We start from the raw sequence: 23,185 nt of genomic DNA on the forward strand, positions 1-23,185 counted from the left end.
CAGTGTTCACTTTAAAGTGCATCTCGCAATAGTGTATTTTTAAATGTCCAACAGCCTTTCCCCATATAAGAATATGCTATATCTACGGTGTAGATGTCATGATTTCACCACCAGATTTTTTGAACATTGCACAAAGATGCTATTCCTTCCCCTTTTTTTATTAATAAGTAATCTGTCCTTGTATAAGTAAAATGCAGTGGAGAATAAAATAGATCCAAACATCATATTAAAATTGCCCCCATCACCCGGGAATGTCTGTTGCTCAGTCCAAGTTAACCTGGTTTGGGCTATACACCGTACCAAATCGAACCCACTCCTCCCCTTCACTAAAAGCAGTCGGCCAATGAAAAATATGTTTTATCTCCACTACAGTAAACCTACCACATAGTATGATTCCCCACTCCTCATTTTTTCTGCACCTTGGATGCCAAAATGGTATGGCCCATTTGGCCACTAATTAATTGATGTTCCACTCCCCTTATAAGCCTTACTTCCTGAAGAAAAACTAGTTTTAAGGCATTCTTTTTGAATTCCTGTGCTAATAATTAACTTTTCCATGGAGAATTTGCAACCCTTAATATTTACTTCACAATTTTAATACCAACTATGCATTCAACCATAGTGACCTGCTAGGGAAATCTCTACTAATGCCAGCCTCCTCTTGACTTTTTTGTATTTCTTTCCTCACCCACCACTAATCAAACTTAACATCAGGAAATCCCCTCTTGCGGCCCTCAGATTCGGAACTCTAAGACAAAGCAAACAATACATAAAAAATACTAAATCTAAAAACCTCTTGTGCAAGAGGTTTTCAACGTCCCTCACTATCCCAAGAATAAAACGCCCAGCAAAATCAATGTCGGTAAAGAGGTAGCCACCATCAATTCATTGGTGTTTTCCCAGACCAGGCATCAAACTGTATTATCAGTACAGAAATCTAACCTCATCAAGGCTCATTGGAAGGGAGTTTCCAAGACTGACTCCTCTGGCCAACACAGTATTAAACTAAATGTTGACACACATCTTTTGTTTCTGTCCTTGTCAAGAGTCTCCCTCAGGGTTCATTCAGGGACAGTGTATTCAGTCTCCTTAATTTACCAGTTCCAAACATTGTCTGCCTTTCTGCACCTGAAACAAATTGTTTATAAGTGTCTGATCCCTCTTGATTTCCTGGTGAAACATTCTTTCATTTAATGTGTTCCAAGTGTTGCATCACCTGTTCCATCTTCTCCAGATTCCTAATTCTGAATTCTATGTGAAGACCGGAGGTGAGCATTCACGCTTCAGCAGTTTCAACACTTAAAACTGAAAATGAACAAACTTTTTGAAAAACTACATTTTCCTATCTTTTTCTTCCTTTATTTAGTCCTTCGCACTTCCTGTCTCTCTAGCCATTTAGCCACTTCCTGTCTCTAACTCCTCCTCTTCTTTAGCAGCTCTTCAGCAAGATGTCATATCTATACCCGCCTTGCAGAGCGTATTATTGCTTAAACGTTTGTGATTAGGCATAGTCATTTGTTTGCTTTAATGTTTATGATTAAGCATATTGAGAGCACTTTATTGAATTTAATGTAAACATAAAAGGTGTGCTAGCAGCTACCTCAGCCCGGCGTGCATGCATTAGAAGACTGGCACCCCGTCAAGGCCTGGGTTCGCGTCCCATCCCAGACGCGACACAGTATTTATTTGTAACGTGTTGAGCGGGGCCCGTCCCTCAATTTGGGCATTTCGGGGGGCCTGCTCGATCATGTTCGGCAGGGCCGGGTAGCGAGACGCTAAGTGACCGGGGCCTTCTGCCTAAGGGAGGAGGAGTCTTCGGGTTGCTGTTCAATAGACTCAAGGCACAGGGAAAGCCGCACCAGTACTGGCACAAGCGACATAGGGAGAAACCCAGCTCCCAGAGCTCTGGAAAGCAAGACACTCACTCAATAAAACGACAGCGTGGGAATCGAAAGCTCCAGACCGCGTGCCACGTGTCAGAGAGCACCTCGGCACACGGCAGTCAAGCAGAGGGGCAAGGCAAAGTGAAAGAAGCCCCAGTGTATGAAAGCAGTGTATGAAAGCTGCAGTACAACACAAAGCCAATAACAGCAGGGATATCCCTCAAATACATATCTGCTTGAGCAGAGTGAACGCAGTATTTATACTGCGGGTTCAGGTAATACCATCAATCCCACCAGTGCAGATCCCAGCGGAAATGCGTTTCAGCCTGCTAAGTCCAGGCATTGGCACAGCACTTGCATTGGGGCCTACCGATACAGCCACCTTGCCCGTGTTAGAATGGTGTGAGGAAGAGCAGCCAGGGAACGATCTGACACTCAGTTTTAAGCAAGTGCTTGGGAATTCATGGTGGAAGCGGTGGCAGAGGGGGTCAGACCGCTACAGGAGAGATTGGCCACCCTGGAATCAATCCTGGGAAAGAAGAGTAAGAGCACCCAAAAGGGAAATCAAGCAAGTCTGTGAAGGCCGCCACTTAGGAGCAAAGCCTTCAGGAGAGTAGCACAAGCTGGAAGAGAAAATTCTCTTCTACTCCTCTGGGCCAGCATTACGGGGTCAAACATCATGTTTGACCCTGTGGTTGCTGATGCCTTTGGAAAACTGAAGGTTGATTTCCTCCAGAGGTCAGCAATGCCAAGCCTCCAGACCACCAGCCCACGGTACGATAATATGGGAAATACAGATGAGGGCATAGAAAGAGGGTCCCAAGAAGCAGCGTCGTCCTCGCAAAAGGAAGACATTAAGCCGACGGAAGAGATTACGGCCCCTAAGGGCGGTAAAAGGTCCAGAAAGGAGAAACACCTAGAGATTACAAACACAGAACTATCTGACATGTTTGATCCGGATGGAATCGGGAACCCCAAGTCTTCAGACTGGCAACCCTCGCCTAGAGTGGCAAAGTATATGACACACAGAATCAGGAAGCGTTTAGACAAAGACACCCAGAATCGCGTGAGGGCAGAATGCCTGTGCCCGATTCTGGCAGGAAAGGTGGCCAAGGCACCCGAGCTAGACCCTAAAATAATCACCTTTGTCACCAAAACTTCAAAGGACCTGAAGAAAGGTATGGATATATCCTGGAGAAGTTGCCTGGGGAAACTGCTGGATCTCACCGGGCCCATAGCAAAGATCATGGATCTGGCTGAACGCTCCAGGGACACAGGAGAAGAAGAAGACCCTGACACTCTAACAAGCTGGGCGCAACGGGTAGTGTGTTTTCTGGGCAACGCTAATTGCGTAATCTCGTCAGAAAGAAGGAGGGGGCTACTCCTAAAGATTGTCGCAGAGTTGTGAACTTGCCTCCTACGAGGCAGGTGAAACGGCACAAGGGCTCCTCTATGGGAAGGCTCCGGAAAGGAGAAGGGGAGATTTGCAGGCACAAATACCTCCCTGGAGAAGGCACAAGCCTCCATCAAAAAGATCATCCCGAACAGGGTTTTTGGTGGGACCGGCCGCCATCAGGGTCGATCGGCCGGGCCGGTCGCTTCTTATTTTCCCAAAGACGCCAGGGTGCCACAGCCCATTACTGGGAATCGAGGCAGCAAGATCCCAAGGTGCAATTACAAGTGAGCACGCGGCACATAACATATCCTCCGCTAGGAGGGAGAACGGGGCAATCCTGGTTAAAATGGCATGTGCTTTGCAGCGATGCATGGGTACTGCAGACAGTCAGGGGCTTTCATCTGGAGTTCATACAAACATCAAGTCAGTGCAACTCGCCATGCCCTAACCAAATGCTGCAGGCGGAGCAAGCGCTATTGCAGGACGAGCTGATACAGGTAGAGTCCAAGGGATCCATAGAACCATGCTCAGCCCTCCCCCCCGCACCCTCAAGTTTGTGAGCAGCATGTTTCTCGCTCACAGGAAAGAGAATGTCCAGCCGGTCATAAACTTGAAAGAGCTAAACAGCTGGGTAACAAACGGACACTTCAAAATGGAAGACATTTATTTACTGAGCGACATCCTCATAAAAGACCACTGGCGAGCAAGAATAGATCTGAAGGGCGCATACCTGACGATCCCGGTAGCAGAGGCAAACCAACTCTTTCTGGCTTTCAGGTGGGAACAGCAATTCTGGCAATCTAAAACGCTGCCCTTCGGTCTCGCATCAGCACTGTGGGCCTTTACCAAGATGATGAGACTGGTGGCAGTAGCCATCACAGAGAAGGTTGTCTGCATAACCGTATATCTCGGCGACATCCTGCTTCTGGCATACACCAGAGAGACACTCATATATCGGACACAGTGGGTGTGTAACCTGTCATCGCTGGGTTTCCTCATCAATCAGGAAAACTCGGACATGGCCCGACCAAGAGGCTAGACTTCTAGGGCTTTGTAGTGGACGAGAAGAAAGCTACTCTGGAACTACCAGCGAAGAAGATGAGCAATATCAAGAGGGAAATAAGGCTGTGCCCCAACAAGGAGGTCATCTCCCTCCGCGCGTTGAACTACTAGCGTCCACCATTCAAGCCATATTTCCAGAGCCTCTACCTTACAGAGCCCTTGAGAGGCTGAAGATCAGGCATCTTTAACAGGGTCTGAGATACCACCAGACGATCCCTTTGGATCAAGAATCGAACACCGAATTACAAAGGCGGCTACAGAACATGGAAGCGGGGAACAGACTTGTCCTTTTTGGAGACGGCCCAGACCTGGTAGTAGTCAGACACCAGCAGAGCAGGCTAAGGAGCCAGGTGCGGCTCACTAGAGACCGGAGACAAATGGGCTCCCAAAGAACAATATATGCATATAAACTGTCTAAACTGTTAGCTGGGTCCTTTGTGATGAAGGCCTTTACAAAAGACAGAGGAAACTGCTGCATTCTTCTACTACTGTATGCAGTCCGGAATATCAGTGACGGCAGAGTACATGCCGGGATCCCTCAACGCTGTAGCGGACTGGTATTCCAGTTTCCTTATGGACTCCAGAGACTGGAAGGTCGACAGGGGAGTTTTCCAGCAGCTGAGAGAGGGGCTGGTACACACAGACCTTTTCACGTCAAGACGGAACGCTCAGACAACCAGGTTCTTCAGCTGGAGGCTGGACTCATGTGCTCTTGGGACAGACGTGTTCATGCAGGACTTGAGCGGCAGAGTGCATTACGCATTCCTGCCCTACTTGATGCTGAACAGAGTACTGGCGAATGTTTGCAGGGAGAAAGCAATGATCATAGTGGTGGCGCCCATGTGGAAATTGCATGTGTGGTTTCTAATTCTGATGGAACTTTCCTCGGAGTCTTGCAGATCTTACCATCAGAGATGCACCTGCGCACAGATTTCCATCCTCTGGAAGTGAAGGGAGCACTGCCATTGATGGTTTGGAAGGTGCCGGGAGAAGATGAGCGATGCCAGGCATTTCGAGCCAAGCTGCCCAACTTATCTCTGACTCTTAGGCCCTGTCCACCTGCAAGAGCTATAATGCGCCATGGAGTAAGTGGGAACTCTGGTGCAAAAGGAGAGGTATTCATCCTGTTTCTGCCCCTGTAGTATCCGTTCTCAATTTTTTGGCCTTTCTCCTAGAGGACAGCAAGTCTTTCAGGACGGTTGGGGTCTATCGATCAGCAATTTCAGCGGGACATGCATCGGTGGACCGCTTCCCGTTGGGGGACCATACAGCGGTAGTCAGGCTCATGAAGGGACCAGAAGATTGCATTCCCTCGGTCCCCAAAATACACGCACCTGTGGGATGTGAACATTGTGCTGCAGTTCCTGACGGGCAAATAAGTACTTATCAATGGCACAGCTGTCAGGGAAACTGGCTATGATCCTGTGTCTGGTATCATGTAGAAGGGTCTCGGACGTCAGAGCGTTGGAGATAAATAGGAAGATCTTTGGCCCAGAGGACATGACTTTCACCTTAGAAGAGGAGTTAGTCTTAGTCCTCTTTGCTATCTCGTACCCCTACCTACACGGACAGCCGCAGCTGTGCATGGCTGCTTGCATATGCGAGTATGAAGCCGGAACAGTGAAATGTCATCCAGCGAGAGTGATACAGCTGCCTATCGCCCGCAGGAAATCTTTCAAGGCGGCAGCTTCGGCCACGAAAGCCAGATGGGTCTGCGAGATCATGCAACAAGCAGGGATTGACTTAACATGTTGGGGTCACACTCAGTAAGGTGTTTAATGGCATTCACAGTGGTGGCGTCGCTCATAGACCTATTGCGAGCAGCAGACTAGTCGAGCGATAATTCGTTTAAAGCTTTTTATTTCAAGTCAGTCTTACCTGTGGCAGAGGCGGTGATCCAAAGCCTTGAACATGCATAATGCTTGCCTCTGGTCTTGACATATGATGAATATTACCCAGGCTTATTAGCACAGGGAGTCTTGAATCTGTTAAAAACACAGAGGCAAGGATTACTTTCCCGCCCACTGCATGCACTGCAATATAGGGTTAACATGGCAGTGCATTGTCCCTCCCTAACAGTGTTCTTTCTGCTTGACAGGGTATGATCAGAAAAACGGCTAAACAGTGCCGTATATGAGGACAGTCCAGGATCTCTTTGCCACAGCAAGGATTTGTTCTCGTTGGAATGTTCGAAACTGAGATGGTTTTTCAGGGTCGTTGTTGACTTTAGAGTTTCGTGGCTACAGTTGTGACATTCATGCATCAGTTCAGTGCATCCAAAGAAGAGGAGGAGTTGGAGTCAGGAAGTGGCTAAAGGGCTACAGAGACAGGAAGTGCAAAGGACTACACAAAGGAAGAAAAAGGTAGGGAAATGTAGTTAAAAAAAATAATCGGGGGGGAAGAGAATTTCTTATTTTATTTTCAGTTTTAAGTGTTGAAGCTGATGAAGAGTGAATTAAAGAGGTTGAAGCATAATGCTCACCTCTGTGTCTTTAATAGAATCAAGACTCCCTGTGCTAATAAGTCTGGGTAATCTTCATTCCTCTCTTCTGTATTCAAATAGTAAAGCAAAAGGATACCCCCAGGGATAACATAGATTATGCTCTGTAAACCAAGCGGTTAGTGGTTGACATTCCCATCTCTATGTGAGGGCCAACACTGGTAAATCCATATATCTCCTTTCCACCTTCATCCTTGAGCAAGGCGTTAATGATTTCATTGACCTTCTGCTCCACCTCTTTTGGATTATCCCCATTCTTCTGTGGGTCTCCCAAAATGCTATGGTTGCAGCGCCTCTCGCGATTCTCTGTCCTAAACCTTCAGCAGGAAATCTGATGTCCTCATCTCCTGATCTTTGCGTCTCACTTGGTACTTCATCTCAAGCAAATAATGGATAAAAGCAAAAAGCAATGGCTGTGGACTCTCAAAATGGGAAAAAAACACAGAACATGTAATCATGCCATGTTCTTTCTAGAGAAGGGCGCCTGCCACCTTTTTTTTGTATGGATAATTTGTTATTTTCAAGGGCCTCCAACCTTCTGCCTGGTAACCAAAATCTGGATATCAGAGTGTATTGCCTTATCTCATACAGAAAGTTCAAAATGTCAGTTTTTCATTGCAATCTCTGCCATGGCAGGCATTCCTCCATGTTTCTACTCACTCCAAAGGGCTGACCATCTCTTCCACACCCCTAAATGTTTGCAATGTTTGTAGACAATGTGCCACCTGATTTCCTCATTTTGCCAGGCTGAACAAATCCACCTGTTCCATGCCATGGTACAGTCTGCATATGCAGTACTCTCAGGGACCACGGTTCCACCACAGGCTCCACACGTTGATTCTCTTGTAACGTGTCCCCAGCCCCTGGGAAACGCCACCAGAAGGGCACATCTGCCTACATCTTAGGCCATCATCTTCAAAACCATGGGTTTGCCAGAGTAGCCTGGGAGTTCCCATTTAATGATTACATGCCAGTGTTCACATAAATGCCGCTCACACAGCAGTGCACTCTTAAAAACATCTTTAATTAGTGAGGGACTGCTTCAAAGACCCCATACTTCCAGGTGACCTGTGTTCCCAAACTTGCTTGTTTTCTTCTTTCCATGCCTTTTCTTCACCGATTGGCGCTCAGTGATATTTAAAGCCTCCCTCACAGTTCGAATGCTGACACCCCATGCACTCCACAGGTGTCTCTGATGCCTTCCCGCACTCCTGGGGCACCACCACTCTTCCATTGATCATCAATCCAAAATTGTAGCCTTAAGCAATGTACCTTGATCTGCAGACTCCCGCAGCAGACCTTGTCCACTCGTCTCCACCAAGTCTTCGCTGCTCAACATACAACTTTTCCATGTGGCTTTGTTTTTGCCTCTACTTTTGTATGGTCTCCCATGAGAGTCTGGACCTCTGCTCTGCAACACTTTCCTCACTACCTTGGATCCACAGAGTTGTCACTCTACATGCAGATAAACGCTGTAGCCTTGGGGAGCATTAACACTAGGCCACCATCTTGCCGGCACCCTCCTAGCAGTCTCAACCCGACACCTTTCATTCTGGCAGGATGTTTGTTCACTCAGACTCTGTCTTCACGTAGTTCATTTAGACTCATAGCATGTGTTTGTCTGGTTAAGTTGTGGCACAGATTGCTTTGTATGTTTGGTTGCCCGGCTGTCTAATATGTTGGATAACTAGTAACCTTTAGTATATTGTGCACCTTGTACCTCAGCCTGTATTTTCAACGGAGATTGGCCTGTACATTGTTTGGTTCTTCACAGGCAGCACTGGGAATCTGTGCTTATTACCTCAAAGTCACATGGCCTGTGCCTGCAGGGAGGGATTGCGAAACTCTGGTGGCAAAGGGGGATCCCGCACTTGATCTCCTGAGCTCCGCAGCCTTCTCTTACCAAATACTAAAATGTAGGAACCAACACGGTCAAGGGTAGACTCTTGGCAACCCCAGGAAAATATGTGTTTCTTAAACATATTCAAAAAGAGAAAAATAGCCAGTTCAGGAGTCCCCAGGTTAGTTGGGGGATGACGCCCTTTGTGCCACAGCAGTTTGCAGGTAACTGGCAAGAGAATCACATTTCTAACAAGTAAGTTGGGGTCAGTTTGTGGGTCCATGTGCGGAGTGAGACTCGCAGCACGTAGGCCCCAGGGGGAAAAAAATACTTTTTCAATAAAGACAGGAACTGGACGCTTGGTGCGCGAACATGGTTTGCTGCTTACTCTTGTCCATGCATGCTAACAGAGAAGAGAACCAACCCCTACGTACCTTGCAAGTGGATGACTGGTTCAGAAACCAACCTAATTCCCTTCCCAGACTTAGACATGTTGAAATCTCACAGAACGATAAACAATTTTCCAGCACATGGACGCATGGAAGGGGTGGTTTTTCAACTGGGCTAAGGGCTGTTAAAGGCTGGTATGTCACAGATGGACCAGGCCGGTGAATCAAAACCCTCATCTCTCCAATTTCCCCAATATCCACAGTATAAAAGGGGCAGAACCCCCTCTGTCTGGTGAACAGGAAAGGGGAGGGAGGAATCGACGGGGTTGGAATATGAGGATGCAGGGTTTAGGGGGCGAGAGTGGTAAAGACATCAGGTGTAAACTTAAACTTTAGGCCAGAGCAGTGTGCCTACTATGGCGTTGGGCCCAGAGACTATCTGGGGCATGACGGAGTACTAGAGGAGGTGGTGAAAAGAGTCAAGGGTGCTATATCCCCAAAAACCTGTGGAGCGAGTGGTGTGGTATATTGCCAGGGCCAGAAAGTGAGACTACTAGAAAAAAGGGGTTAGCTCTCAGACCAGGGTGGTAGTGGTTAGGCCATCAGTCCACCCGAAGAACCCTCTAGTAAATACCCAGCTGAGGAGGCAGAAAATCCTTCCCAGAACTACACCCACAGTGGGAGATACTTATAGGTTTTCTCAAAGGGGGACAGCCACATAAGCGAGAACTTTCGGGCCGGAAGGGCAAACACACATGTGCATATCAGAGGGAAGAGAGTAGGCCTCATGAGTATATAACTTTCCCTGTCGCTTCTATTTGTAATTTATTTTTTTCGGCAGTGGAGAACATTTGCAAATATCGTAATGATCTATTTTGTTTGTCATTTTCACATCTGTCCCTGTTTTGCACCTTTGGCCCATACTCCGGATAATAATTTAGTAAACTGCTAGAGCAGTGAAAGGAGCAAAAACAATGGTGAATTGTGGTATTAATAACTGCAGTAACGCTAGTTATCTTCTGAATTGGGGACTGAAACCGCAGGCCTTAGTACAAATGCAGGTTAAGAGACGTTATGTGGCATCTGATTAACTGTTGAGCTCTCAACTTACAAGCATATGTGATCATGTAATATATCTTTAAAATGTGTTAATTTGTTGAATAAGGTTGCTCAGATTGTTTTTTATGATTCGTCGTTCCAGGCCCCAGTTACTTTCCATGATGTTGCTGCCTGTTTCTCTGTCGAAGAGTGGAAGCTTTTACACGAATGGCAGCAGGAACTTTACAAGAATGTGATGAGGGAAATTCACCAAGCCTTGACATCAATGGGTAAATACATATGGCTGGCTGGCTTCATCAGGAGGCTCTACATTTGATCAAACTGTTTTCCAGTCTCCAGATTTGGGCTTCTAAGAATGTCTTTCTATTTTGTATTATTTCATTCACTTTCAAGAATTGCACTCTTGCACAATTGAATCCCCATTTAGTCACTGAATTAGACATGAACGGTTATAGGTGATGGGACCGAAAACAAAGAGCCGACAAACAAAAAGATCGAATCAAAAGTTTTGACATCTGGTAGAAAACATGTAAAAAGTAATTTGGTCGAAATAAAAGTATCGAAGGTTAAACAACATAGTACTTGAAAACTCGATCGATAAAGGGTTAAAACAATAGGTAGGAACGACGAGTAAAGAACCTTGTGTAGACAGCATATACACAGGTGACAGTTGAAAACAAACTGTCAGTGCGTGAGAGAAAGTGAATAAGGAAACACCAGCTAACACGAAAATCGTATTACGTGACTGAAATCATCAGGTAAGCAAAACACATGAAACTAATGAAATTATAATAAAAGACACATATTAGAATCAGGAAAAAATAATTAACGATAAATTTTGCTATTTCAGATACATGATGAGTGCGAAAATTGAATATGTACAATCTCAAATGGGAGGAAATCAATTGGTGTACGAAGGCTACACATATAGTCGAGAAATAACACGTAAAGAATCAACGTAATGGAAATGTACCGAATATCGTGAATTAAAATGTACAGGAAGAGCGATCACAGAAGGAGAAAATAAACGATGTACAGGAGAACACAACCATATGCCTGATACTACAGCGATAATAATTAAAAAGACGATAAATGAAATTTCAAGAAATGCGGAAACAAATCGAAATGAGGCAAGTAGCTCAATAGTGAACAGAACATATGGAAAAATTCTGCTGCATGTAGCGGCTCAGATACCGAACACAAAACTACTAAAAAGAAGCATTAATAGACAAAAACAGCAGAAAGAAAACCTGCCGATGGCACCACATAACTATATTGTCATAAATGTACCTGATATTTTACAAAAAAATGAAAATGGGGAACAGTTTCTGTTTGCGACATTGGAGATTAAAGATGAAAAATACTGATACTAATTTGTCACATCTAGGAAATTCGACATTATGGCACGGAGATGCAACGTTTAAGTCATGTCCGGAACCCTTTATTCAATTTTATAGCATACATGGTACAGTAAGTGGAACAGTAATACCGTTAGTGTATGTGTTAATGCCAGGCAAAACCGAGGAACTATACAGATGTGTATTTGCGAAAAATCAAAGAAGCAATACCAGATAAAACACCAAATGAAATAGTGATGGACTTTTTGAACAGGGTCAACTAAAAGGTTTTCAAACAATGTACCCAAACACTCATATACAAGGATGTTTTTTTCATTTCGGACAAGTAATATGGCAAAAAATTCAAAAGCTAGGCCTACGAACAAAATACATTGAAAACAGTGATTTTCAGCACCAGATAAAACAAATATTTGCTTTGGCATTTGTACAGGAAGACAAAGTGATTACATATTATGTAACATTGATTTCCACAGCATACTTCACAATAAATGAGGATGAATTAGCAGAGTTGTTAGATTATTTAGAAAACACCTGGATAGGGCAACTTACAAGAAAAGGTACAAGGAGGAGAGCCAAATATCCAATTTCAATATGGAACTGTTACCGAGCGGTAAAGGAAAACTGGCCAAGAACAAACAATATTCAGGAGGGTTGGCACAGTAAAATAAACAAAGAATTCAATGTAAATAACCCAAATGTGTGGCATTTCCAACTTAAAATGGAGCAAACAACACAGGAAAAAAAATCGCACAAACTATTTCTCTTGAAAATACTCATAAACAGAAAAAAAAAATATAGAGACTATGAAGAGAGAATAACGAGTATAGTAAACAATTTTGAGTCCATGGAATCGATGAACTATTTAGAAGCGTTATCTTATAACTTGAAATGTTAAAATGAATAACTAAAAAAACTCACCCAAATCACCGAATATGCAATCTAAAAAAGTACCAAAATCCAAGAAATCCATAAGGAACCGATCCAAGAAATCAGAAATCCATAATCCGAATCCAAAATCCATCCAAGAGTAGAAATAAAAACCATTCCAGGAAAAAAAAACTCAAATAAAGGAAATCCATGCAGAAACATCACAGTGATCAGGAATCGATAATCCAAATGAAACATCCATCCCGGTGTAGAAAAAATCCATTCCATGATAAGAAAACAGTCCAAAAAGCCACATTCGTAGGAAAACGAAAACGCTCCAACATGAAAATAAAAAAATCCATAAAAAAATAGAGAGCGCTTACGCATAGGAACCCGGCCGAACAAAAATAACTCGCAAAAAATGGCGCCACGCGTGAATGCGTAAACGTGGGACGTCATACGTTGGACGCTGGACTAGAAACATAAACAAAACTTGAGTAACTGAATAACTAATCCAATAATGCCATCTACAGTTTAAAAAGTATAACAGTTTGAAAAAGTTGTAATGTATAATATATATATTTATAAAAATGTGCATATATTATTATTGCAGTTTAGTTTATAATCATATATACATACAAATATAGTAAACAAAGTTACATTAGAAAACATTAAAATAAAATCATTATTACGTTATTAAAATAAAAGCATTATTACAAAAACCAATAAGTGTCGGTATTATTAAATTATTATTATTAGATATATTGTTCGAAAATGATTCTCACAAATGACTATTCGAAACTAAGGTTATTAGAACAAATGTATCCTCAACTATTGTATTTGATCGTTTTGTTTTCAAATTAATGACTGGACACTGACATGAACATTGTTAGATAATCAGTATGTAATAGCCAAACAAAAAAAAAAGCATTATCCTGAGCCTATTAATTGAACAAGCATACTTCAAAGCCATCAAACACTGCTTCAATCTGCTGCCTGACCCACCTGTAACGCACTCCATTGAAAACTCCACCGCCCACAACACTTTCTTCATCAACAAGATCAGCATGATTCACCAACACAAACACCAACGCTACAACTGACAGCAAATGATACATCCTACCTCGCAAAACCATAACTAACTGGACAACCTTCAAGACACTCACTAGGGAAGACCTCTCTGCCACCCTAGCATCCCTCAAGGCCACATCGTACACTGACAACATTCTCTCTGCCTCCATACTCGAGACTCTTTTGGCTTAGGAACTCCTCCCATACCTGACAATCAACAGCTCCCTAACTCAAGGCACCTTCCCCTCAACTCTCAAGACTGGACAAATCCTCCTGCTTCTCAAGAAACCAACACTGAACCCTGATGACCTCAGCAACTACTGCCCCATCACCCACCTTCCCTTCCTAGGTAAGATCCTTGCGAAAGCAGTAGCTTTGCAACTCCTCCAACACATCGAAGCCAACATCCATCTTCAGTCCTACCAATTTGGCTTCAGACCCAGATGTAACACAAAAATGGCTACCATCAAGGTGATCAAATATTCCCTTAAAATCCTTGATGATGGCCATCCTTGCCTCCTGGTTCTCATTGACCTCTAAGCAGCATTCGATACAGTATACCACCAGACAATCACTGACAATGTACATCACCACATGTGGATCAGCGAGATAGGATTTGAAACCAGTTGAAAACTATCTTGCTAATCGCCACCATTTTGTACAGTTGGATTTCTCCAGATCACAAACTCTACCCATCACATGTGGAGTCCCCCAAGGATCCATCCTTTCCCTATGATCTTCAATCTTTAAATGGAACGTCTTGAAACCCTTCTTGCTCCACACAACATCCACCAACACTTAGATGAGACGCAGCTCTATCTGACGATATCCTCCATTGAAGACATCCACAGTCTCAAGGCCTGCATCTCTTTGATCCAGTCGTGGATTTCTAGTGCCTACCTGAAGCTCAACCCCTCCAAGACTGAATTTCTACTGCTAGCCAACAACACCGACATCGAGACCTGGCTCTTTGCTATGCACCTCGAGGGTTTCAAACCCCAGCTGGCCACCTGCGCACAATCCCTCGGGTTCGACATAGACAGACACCTCTCATTCAAACAACACATAGCAAGGAAGACACAAATGGCTTGTTATCAACTTTCTCTCCTGCGGAAAACCAAGCTCTTCATCCCAGGAAACCACTATCCAAGTCATGGGCCTCTCCCACCTGGATGGTGGCAATGCCCTTTTGGAAGGCCTTACGGCAGCTTCCCTGGCACCCCTGAGATGTTTCCTGAATCCTGCAGCACGACTCAATAAAGGACTCGTAAATTCGACCCCATCACCCAGACCCTCCTTGAACTGCACGGGATACCGCTGCAAGCCTGCATACTCTTCAAATCCTGCTGCATCATCTACATGGTTGTCACTCTGAATTCCCCACGCTACCTTACTGATAAGCGCAGAATCTCTGGAGGCCTATGATCTACCAGAAGGAGGTACATGTGCAGACCTGAACTCTGCAGCTGCATGAAGGACGGAACTAGAAGACGGGCCTTCTTTATCTATGCCCCAAGACTCTGGGACCCGCTTCCCGTCAACATGAGACTCGCCACTCGCTTCTACAGCTCAGAAAGGAGCTCAAGACACCCTCTTCATTGAATGGGACCTCCGAAACACCTAGGTCCACACATCTTCCACTCACAACCCTACCTGAGACTGGGTTATCTGATTCCCCCCACTGTTTCCTTATCTGATTGTTTCTCGATGTTTGCTGGCAAATTGCCTGCCCTCCCCTGCCCCTGTTTGTAGCTTCTCACTCCCTTGTTTTTCTGCTTCCCTCATCAGGTTCTTCCCCCTATAATTGTATAGCGCTCCGTTGTTTCCTGATGCTAGGTCCACGCTCCATGGATATTCTAATATATATATATATATATATAATAACAATGTCCCTTGTTTCACCGCTATCAAGCCATTACGCAATCAGTTTCTCTGCTACATCTAGTGTGATCCCTCATCACCCACATTAAAAGCTGTAGTACCAGGTGCAGCACAGCATTGAATCTGCCAGATGGCACTAAGCAAAAGCACTGCCAATTATGCCACAACGCAAATGCCAGTTTAACCAGGTGCCCCATAACAAAGACCCATGGCGTTTCAATGTGGTTCTTTGAAAGACTGCAAACCCCATTTTACATGCCTGTTATGTGAAATTGAAATAAGGAGCTTGGCACTTGTACCACATGATTACATTTCTACACAGTACAAATCCCGAGCGCCTTGAGAATGCACCCAAGATACGAAACACATGTCAGCTGAAGAATTGATTTTTAAAATTCAAATGTTAAAAATATGACACATAAAGAATATCTTGAGCACCCTGACCGTGATGTCATGGATATTTGAAAACTCAAGGCATAACCATTCCAAAACTATTAAAGGGAATGTTTCCCAGATAAATGCAAGCAGTGTAGGGGGTAATTGAAATAAGAAGCTGCACATCTTTCTTTCTAGTCCTCTGCAACAAGAATGAAAAGGGATTATTGGTTCAGATGAAAACGAGTTGCCTGGTAGCCCTCTACTGCTAGTAGGTAGATCAAGATAGTGTTCCATTAAGTGGATGAGAAGAAAAGTACACAGCAGGAAATTGCAGTCAAAAAGAACTGGGATCACCATTGTTTGGATCAAAATAAAGAAAATAAAGTGTACTAAAGATGAAGTTCAAAATGATCAAAATGAACAACAATTGGCGAAATGAACACGATTTAGAGAGGATAAATATTTTCATTGTTGCACAACAAATCATCTCCTGTTATTTTTCTATGGGAGATAACTTTGCAGACAGTGAAGCAAAACATCTTGTTTGCATAGCTGGATCAAGAGAATTGTGAAGGCCAGAATTGGGACTCTTACAACAATACCTAGTTTACAGGTTTTATTGTTGTAAATTCCCAAAAATAATCGTTCCCCAAGTCTACCACCTCTATTCTATAAATGTAAGCCAAAACAGGCACTTGTCAGTATGTCTGAGAGTCCTCTGTCCAGAATACTACTGTAGCCTAACTACTTTCCCTATCTCCCAAAAGAAAACCACAAACAGCAAAGAAAGACTGTGGAGCTCTAGTAGGGATAGCTGCGGGCTTCTAATACTAACCCTGTCCCTTTTAGATAAGGCCCATAGTTCAAGTTCAAGAAAAACAGTTCCTAGTGTCCAAGTCCCTCTTGGTCTCTTCCCACTCTGGGATTCTTTCAGTTTTTCTCCCGTTTGGGACTCTTTCAGTCTTTCATCCTCCCCCTTCTGGGGTGTTCTCAGGCTCTTCAACTCTCTGGGGTCTGCTTACTGTCACTCCTGCAGGGCTCTTTCCCTTCTCATTCACCGTGTCTGGGCTAAGCTTCTCCTTTCTCTTTCGTGAAAGCCCACCTCCTTCTCCAGTTGAGAAACCACATACCTGACTGTCTCGAACCATGCTCCTCAAGAGGTGCATTTAATCTAATTGGCTCGTCATAGAGTCGCTTATGCAACTTTTCACTGGGATCTTCAGCCTTCTGATAGTATTCTCCCTTTTTCTTGCAGCTTCTCAGGGCACCAGGACATCCTTTTGCTGTGCATTGCGGCACCCTTCTGTTGCACGTTGCGGTGCTGCCTGCTGACACTGGCGTTCCCTCTCTCTCTGGCCACACCTCCTTTGGCGTGGTTAAGGTCTGCGGGTCCTGCTCAGCCTCCTTCGTGATTGGCTGTTCAAGAGACTGTTCAGTAGGCTGGTTCTCTCGTCTCACCTTAGTCTTCACAGGAGATTGAGCATACCTAGTGTCAGAAGCCAAGTCAGCCATTAGTATAGGGTGCACATGGTCCTCACAAAATCCAACCCCTACATACCTTATAAAGGTGGTAGTGGCTGGGGAAGGGGGATATTGACTTATACCCCGGTTGAAGTCTTTATCCTCTGAGGGGGAGTTTCCTCCAGAGGGATCCCGCTGAACCTGTCCCCTAGTATTTGAGTTAAGGGTAGCAGCCGTACATCCCTACTCCCAACGGGGATGGCTCCCCTTGGGGGAGAGGTGACGAACTCATTGGAATTGTCAAGAAATATTCTCCTCATTGCAGTTTGGCGGGAGTGCTTTTCCTCCCCTTCTTAAATTCAGTTCTCAACTTGTGGACCAGGCCTCTCCACTTATACCAAGCACAATAGATGACCAGGGCACCAAGAGTAGAGGAGAGCTATGCTTTTGTGAAAGCATGTGCTGCAAGGCAGGCAGAGAGGGGATGTGTCTTCTTTTCTCACAGCAAACCCTTATATAGTGCTGGATGTGCTACCCCCATTTCCAGGTTGTCATAACTTATGCAAGTTTCCAGGCAGAGACAGCTGTGTGTTCAAAATGCCCAGACAACAGGGATGTTGGATTGTGTTGCTGTGGATTGTATCGGGTCATCATGTTTTTGCTTCATGCAGGACTAGGCAGGGGCAGTTGTGTATAGGAATATCCCGGTAACCATAATGGTGGTTGCTTGTGTTGCTGCTGGTTGTATTGAGTCTTCAAGCTTGTTTCAGGCAGGGGCAGCTAAGCCTACTTAATGGAAGCAACTTTGCTTCAGAGGCGGAGACCGCATTCCTCTCAGGGGCACCCAAGCATGGCAGGTTTCCAAGGGGCTGCCGTTAATGTTTATAAAGAGAATGGACTAAGCATATACGTAGACCTACACAACTTTCTGATATCCTATTAGAATCAGATTCAGGTCCAGGTTCCATTATCATAACTGGAATTTCAACATACCTTTTGGATCCAAAGTTTTTAAAACAACTCTTATGGATATTGCTTGTTTGGGAATGTTCTTTTATTCCTATATCTTGCCCATTAACCCTATCTTCTCTGACCTTCCAAAGAAGGGAACAATTTTGTGACAAAGTTGTTTTTCCAGATTAAGATCCGTGAAACCGAGCTATCTATAGACTGGGACACCTTTAAGGCAGTTATGCAAAAAGGTATTAGTATATTATGCAAAAAGGTATTAGTATATTTGTGGCGAATGGTACATTTGACCAAATTTGGCCTGTGCCATTTGACCAAATATATTCTAACAAATTGGCTACTACATACCGAACATGTGGAGTGGGGGTTGAAAAAAACTGAAAAAAAAGGCACCCTCCTGCTTCGGATCTGACCCGCATCGCAGAAGTGGACCAGGCGGCGAGGTAACAGGGAAGTGGGGGTGAGAAATGAATGCTCCCACAAAGCTGACCGCATGCAACACCATGCGATATGATGTTGCATGCGGTCAGTTTCTTTTCAGTCTATATTTTACGACAATATATATATATTTTTTTGGGTCGAATCTATCTAAACCATGCAAAAACTATGGCTGCATGAAGAAAAGGGAGTGGGGACTGGAAATGAAGATATTGAAAAGAAACCTAGATGACCTAAAGAGACAGTTGGATGCAAATATACATCTTAAAAGGATTGGACTACCTCTGCTGTAAAAGAGGAAAGATGGGAGATACTATGGCCAACTTGGAATAAGCTTCCAAAATTAAAATGTATCCAGAGGTCTAGGCACTGGGTAAAAAGACAGAATGGCAGCTACTAATAATGAGCACCAAATATGGAATAGATGAGATAAGCCACAGAGCAGGTGCTAAGGAACTTTTAAGGAGGAACTCTTAGCACATTTGAGGTATACTATAGTGACTGATATAAAGAAGATATTAATCCTACAAAACTAGAAATGGACGAATACATATCTCGTCTACAACTCCCTAACCTACCTGAAATGGAAAAGCTTGAGTTAGATACCTCCCATTACGTTAGACGATACTGTGGAAGTTGTACGTGGGCGATAACATGGTACATCTCGAAGTAAGGCTGGAATCTCATCCGTCACGCACACACAAATTAAATCGCTAGACCCCATTCTCGTGTCACTAGTCAGTGAAAATATAAATGAAGATGAAATTTTAGGCTCTTTGAAACTGTTTTCACAGTGGAAGAGTAACATATCACTTAACACACATATCAGTTCTAGTACAATAGCTTTATTCTTAGTTAAAATAAGGATAAAAAGGGAGGTGAAAAAGAAACAAAGAAGGCATACATGATGATATACTACAAATCATGGTCCAGAGGGAGATACAATCATACAGGAATACCTACCCACTCGGTCTGTAGGACTGTCTTTTGCAGAATTCCTAATCTCTGCCCCTTGAGTTCCCTGGCGATCGTGGTGCTGTTCTGAAGCCGAATGTATGTATGAGATTACATACAATGGACTGGTTGTATAAATGAACAAATACGAAATCAGATTGTGAGCATATAAACGCATACTTACCTGGATTGACACCAAAAGGACTACAATAGAATCGAAGTCTATAGAGTGGTTAGCGCACGATTAGGATGGAACTACCCAGCACTAAATGTAAAAAGCATCGCCACAATTGTGGATCATGTCACTTTATAGACAACAACGTACTGAGCACTGGATCTAAATAATTGTGATCACACCTGGTGGTAATTTAAAAATGTACCATTGTTTAACTTTCATATTATGCAGTTTAAAAATTACAAATTTAGCTTGCAGAACTAGGATACCAGAATTACAGTTTTTGCAAACCACTAATTAATGTGTTTTGACATTTACTTAAGGTACAAAAACTAGCCGCGGGAACCGGCTGCGTCACAAGCGTGACGTTAGTAAACATATGACGCATTCACGTTATCACGTGATGACGCGTCCAGAGAAATAAGTGCCATTTTGAAAAAAGCCGCTTTTCGGCTTCAGAACAGCACCACGATCGCCAGGGAACAGACGGCAGCAGGTAATGAAATAAAGTATAGCAACACCAGTTCTTTGTAAACATAGGAGATAGGGATACAAGTAGGAGTGGAATTACACCACAATCTCTGTTTTTCAATAGAGCCAATTTATACTTTCCCATCTGACACACGGATGTGGGCAGTGATACACCGACCGTGAGGACAGTGGAGCAATTTTATCCATTCAAAGGAAATGACAGGATTCACAAAAGAATAGGTGCGTGATACACCAGAATATCCCAGGATTAGATATATTTTAAATATTGTGTTAACTGGTAGATAGTAATGAAAACATGTGCCGCTTTTTTGCAGGGCACTATTGAAGTGGATCTATATGGTGACATTTAAAATCAATAGGACCTTACTGGACTGTCTCCTGCAGACGGACATTCTAAGGTAGACTCACTTTTTCATAAGATGGCTATTGCTATGATTGAAGTTTTTATCTTTTTACCCCCAGATTAAAACATTTTATTTATTCTTTTTTCAGTGAAAATAGTGGATATACAAATAGGTTCTTGGAATTATGGTAGCGATTTGTAGAACCATCATAAAGTATACATCGCACGACGATTTATCAAGCAGGCAGATCATCCAGGTTAATATGTGTTGGAAATGCCAGAATAGATGAGCAAAACAGTTTCCTAACTAGAACACAAAGATTGATTATGGCTTCTTTTCTAAATTTTTGTAGATACAGAATACAGTATGAAGTATTAATACTGAAAATATGAAGATATAGCTCCTGAAGAAGGGAAAGCATTCCCGAAACACGTTGAGCAACCGGTTTAAATTTAACAACAATATAGACAAAAGGAATTGTATATGGATGGTTGATCATTATCCTTTAATTACAAAAACAAGCACTATTTTTCATGTTTGTGAATATACAGTCTTGAGCATGAATTTTGAATAATGACTTTTGTATCATTATACTGACTAATGTGTGACACGGTTTTTGCTTGCCAAAAAGGTTAAAAAAAATGCTGGTTTAATAATATAAAATGCACTTTATTTGAAGAATTTGTTTGTAGTCATTGTGCACACAATAGGGTGTGCGATGAACGGGAGAGAACATCAACATGATGCCGCCTATCCACTTTTATGCGGGCAGATGCTGCCGGAGCTTGGCTGTAGCCCTAGTCAAACTTCGAATGAGCGTGACTTGACTCCGCCTCTAGCATTACACTCACCTTTCTCAAATCAGCATATGTCGGCTGGTACGGGGAAGGTGTCCCCATAGACCCTTCATCTTGTTCTTCTGCAGGGGTAGCGGAATGTGAAGCATCCCCCTTTGGTGTGGTGACTACTTGTTTCTTAACCTGTTTATAGCGCTCTTTTGCTGCAAGTCCTCATTTTTTGTATAATTCATACATTACTCTGGCTTCAATGCCATCAATTTCTTCATGTGGCACACCATCTTTTAACAAAGCCAAAAACATGTCTTTTCAGGACACTCGGGAGTCTCTGCTATCTTGCCGCCTGCCTTCAGTTCTTCTCTCACTACGCCTCTCTCTCTCTCGTGGCTTATTATCACCCTTGTCCCACTCTCCCAAATCTGCAAGTTGCCTAATGGCATCTGCTACCTGATCAGTAGCCTTGCCTGTCATGCCTACGAGCAAATTCATAATGATACTTTTGTATGCGGGTGGCGCAGTTCTAATCATCATGTTGCAAGTTGAAACTGAGAGCGGCACGGCTCCCATGTGATCAGGAGCATCTATGTGAATAGCCTCTTTCATAGCACGCTCTCTGACTTTTGAATTGCTTCTCTCAATGTATACCACTTTGTTTCTTCACTAGGCCAGTCTGTGGTAATGGGGTATTTACGGTTACATGCTTGAGCTATCAGGTGCAACAAAGACACCTGCGTATCTTGACCATTTGCATCAGGGGGCGGTCCTGCTCTTAAGACCTCCTGTACATTGGTGTCAATTGACAGGGGTAAAAAACGCGGTGAATCAGTAGAATCTACCAACAACCCTGCAGCACCCCCATTTGGCAATCTCACCATCCATGTCAATAAAGCTTCCCCTGATTTTTGCCTCAAACGGATAATCATTTCCCCAACCTCCTGTTGAGTGTAATCTTCCAACGTGGTTAAATCCACCATACCACCACCAGGATTCTGCAGGTGTGGTTCGGCTCGCCGCCTTCTAACAGGCTTCGCCGCCACTGTTTTCTGTTTTACCTCTGGTTTGGGGTCAGACTCTTCTGCAGAACTACTTTCTAGACTGGTGGAATCAAAAATATCACCATCCCATTTGTCTGGATCCCAGTCGGCACCAGCGGTAGCGATTACAGTTGCCACCTTTCTTTTGTTGACCCCTCCCCGTCTTTTCCTATATTTATAACGAGCTACTCTGACTGCTGCACTCTCGGCCACCGCCTGATATGTGTCGGCCTTATCTTTAAACAGTTTCATTTGAATCTGCTGCATTAACGCAGTCTGCCGTTCTGCAGCCAGCTCTCTCTCTTATCTCAAAACCTCATTTTTCATATCCATTTGCCTCTGATGTATTATCCCATAAGCATGCAAAAGAACCCAACCTCGCCTGCCCATGCCACACATTCTTTACCACGTTCTACTGAAACTTGTTGCAAGCATGCAATTACATCAGCCGGATCGGCATCCCCAATCCTTGATCCCAAGTCTCACTTAGCCCAGCACCACAGGCCCATGCCTGAGCCAACTTATCATATGGACCCTTAGTCCAGCCTGGAATGACAACATCAGAGCATTCACCGCCAGCGGTGACACTCTTTTTCCTGTACAAACTATTCATTACTGCAAAATGGTACAAAACCTCTTTATCTATTTTTTTTCTTTTCTCAATGCAATCACTCCCACAAGCACGCACACACCAGCAAGGGAAAAAAAACAGCTTAACACAGTTCAACACTCACTGGCAAATTACTTTCGCTTGCAAGATAACCGAAGCCTATCTACGTTCAAACAGATGCTGGAATATTTGGAACATTCATCACAAATAACCCTGCTCACAGCGCC

General features: G+C 43.7%; 1 protein-coding gene across 2 annotated transcripts in view; it reads left to right on the top strand.

The window, feature by feature from the left end:
- The window catches only part of LOC138453659 (zinc finger protein 587B-like), a 151,758-nt gene that overhangs the window by 51,225 nt on the left and 77,348 nt on the right, over nucleotides 1-23,185 (top strand). For both annotated transcript variants that reach the window (XM_069606699.1, XM_069606700.1), the window contains exon 2: nucleotides 10,272-10,398. In XM_069606699.1, the coding sequence (XP_069462800.1) occupies nucleotides 10,272-10,398 (127 nt within the window). The remainder of the gene's footprint in view (nucleotides 1-10,271; nucleotides 10,399-23,185) is intronic.

Source organism: Ambystoma mexicanum, chromosome 4p (genome assembly GCF_040938575.1).
Source record: "Ambystoma mexicanum isolate Mex_15411 chromosome 4p, UKY_AmexF1_1, whole genome shotgun sequence".
Classification (NCBI taxonomy): Eukaryota; Metazoa; Chordata; class Amphibia; order Caudata; family Ambystomatidae; genus Ambystoma; species Ambystoma mexicanum.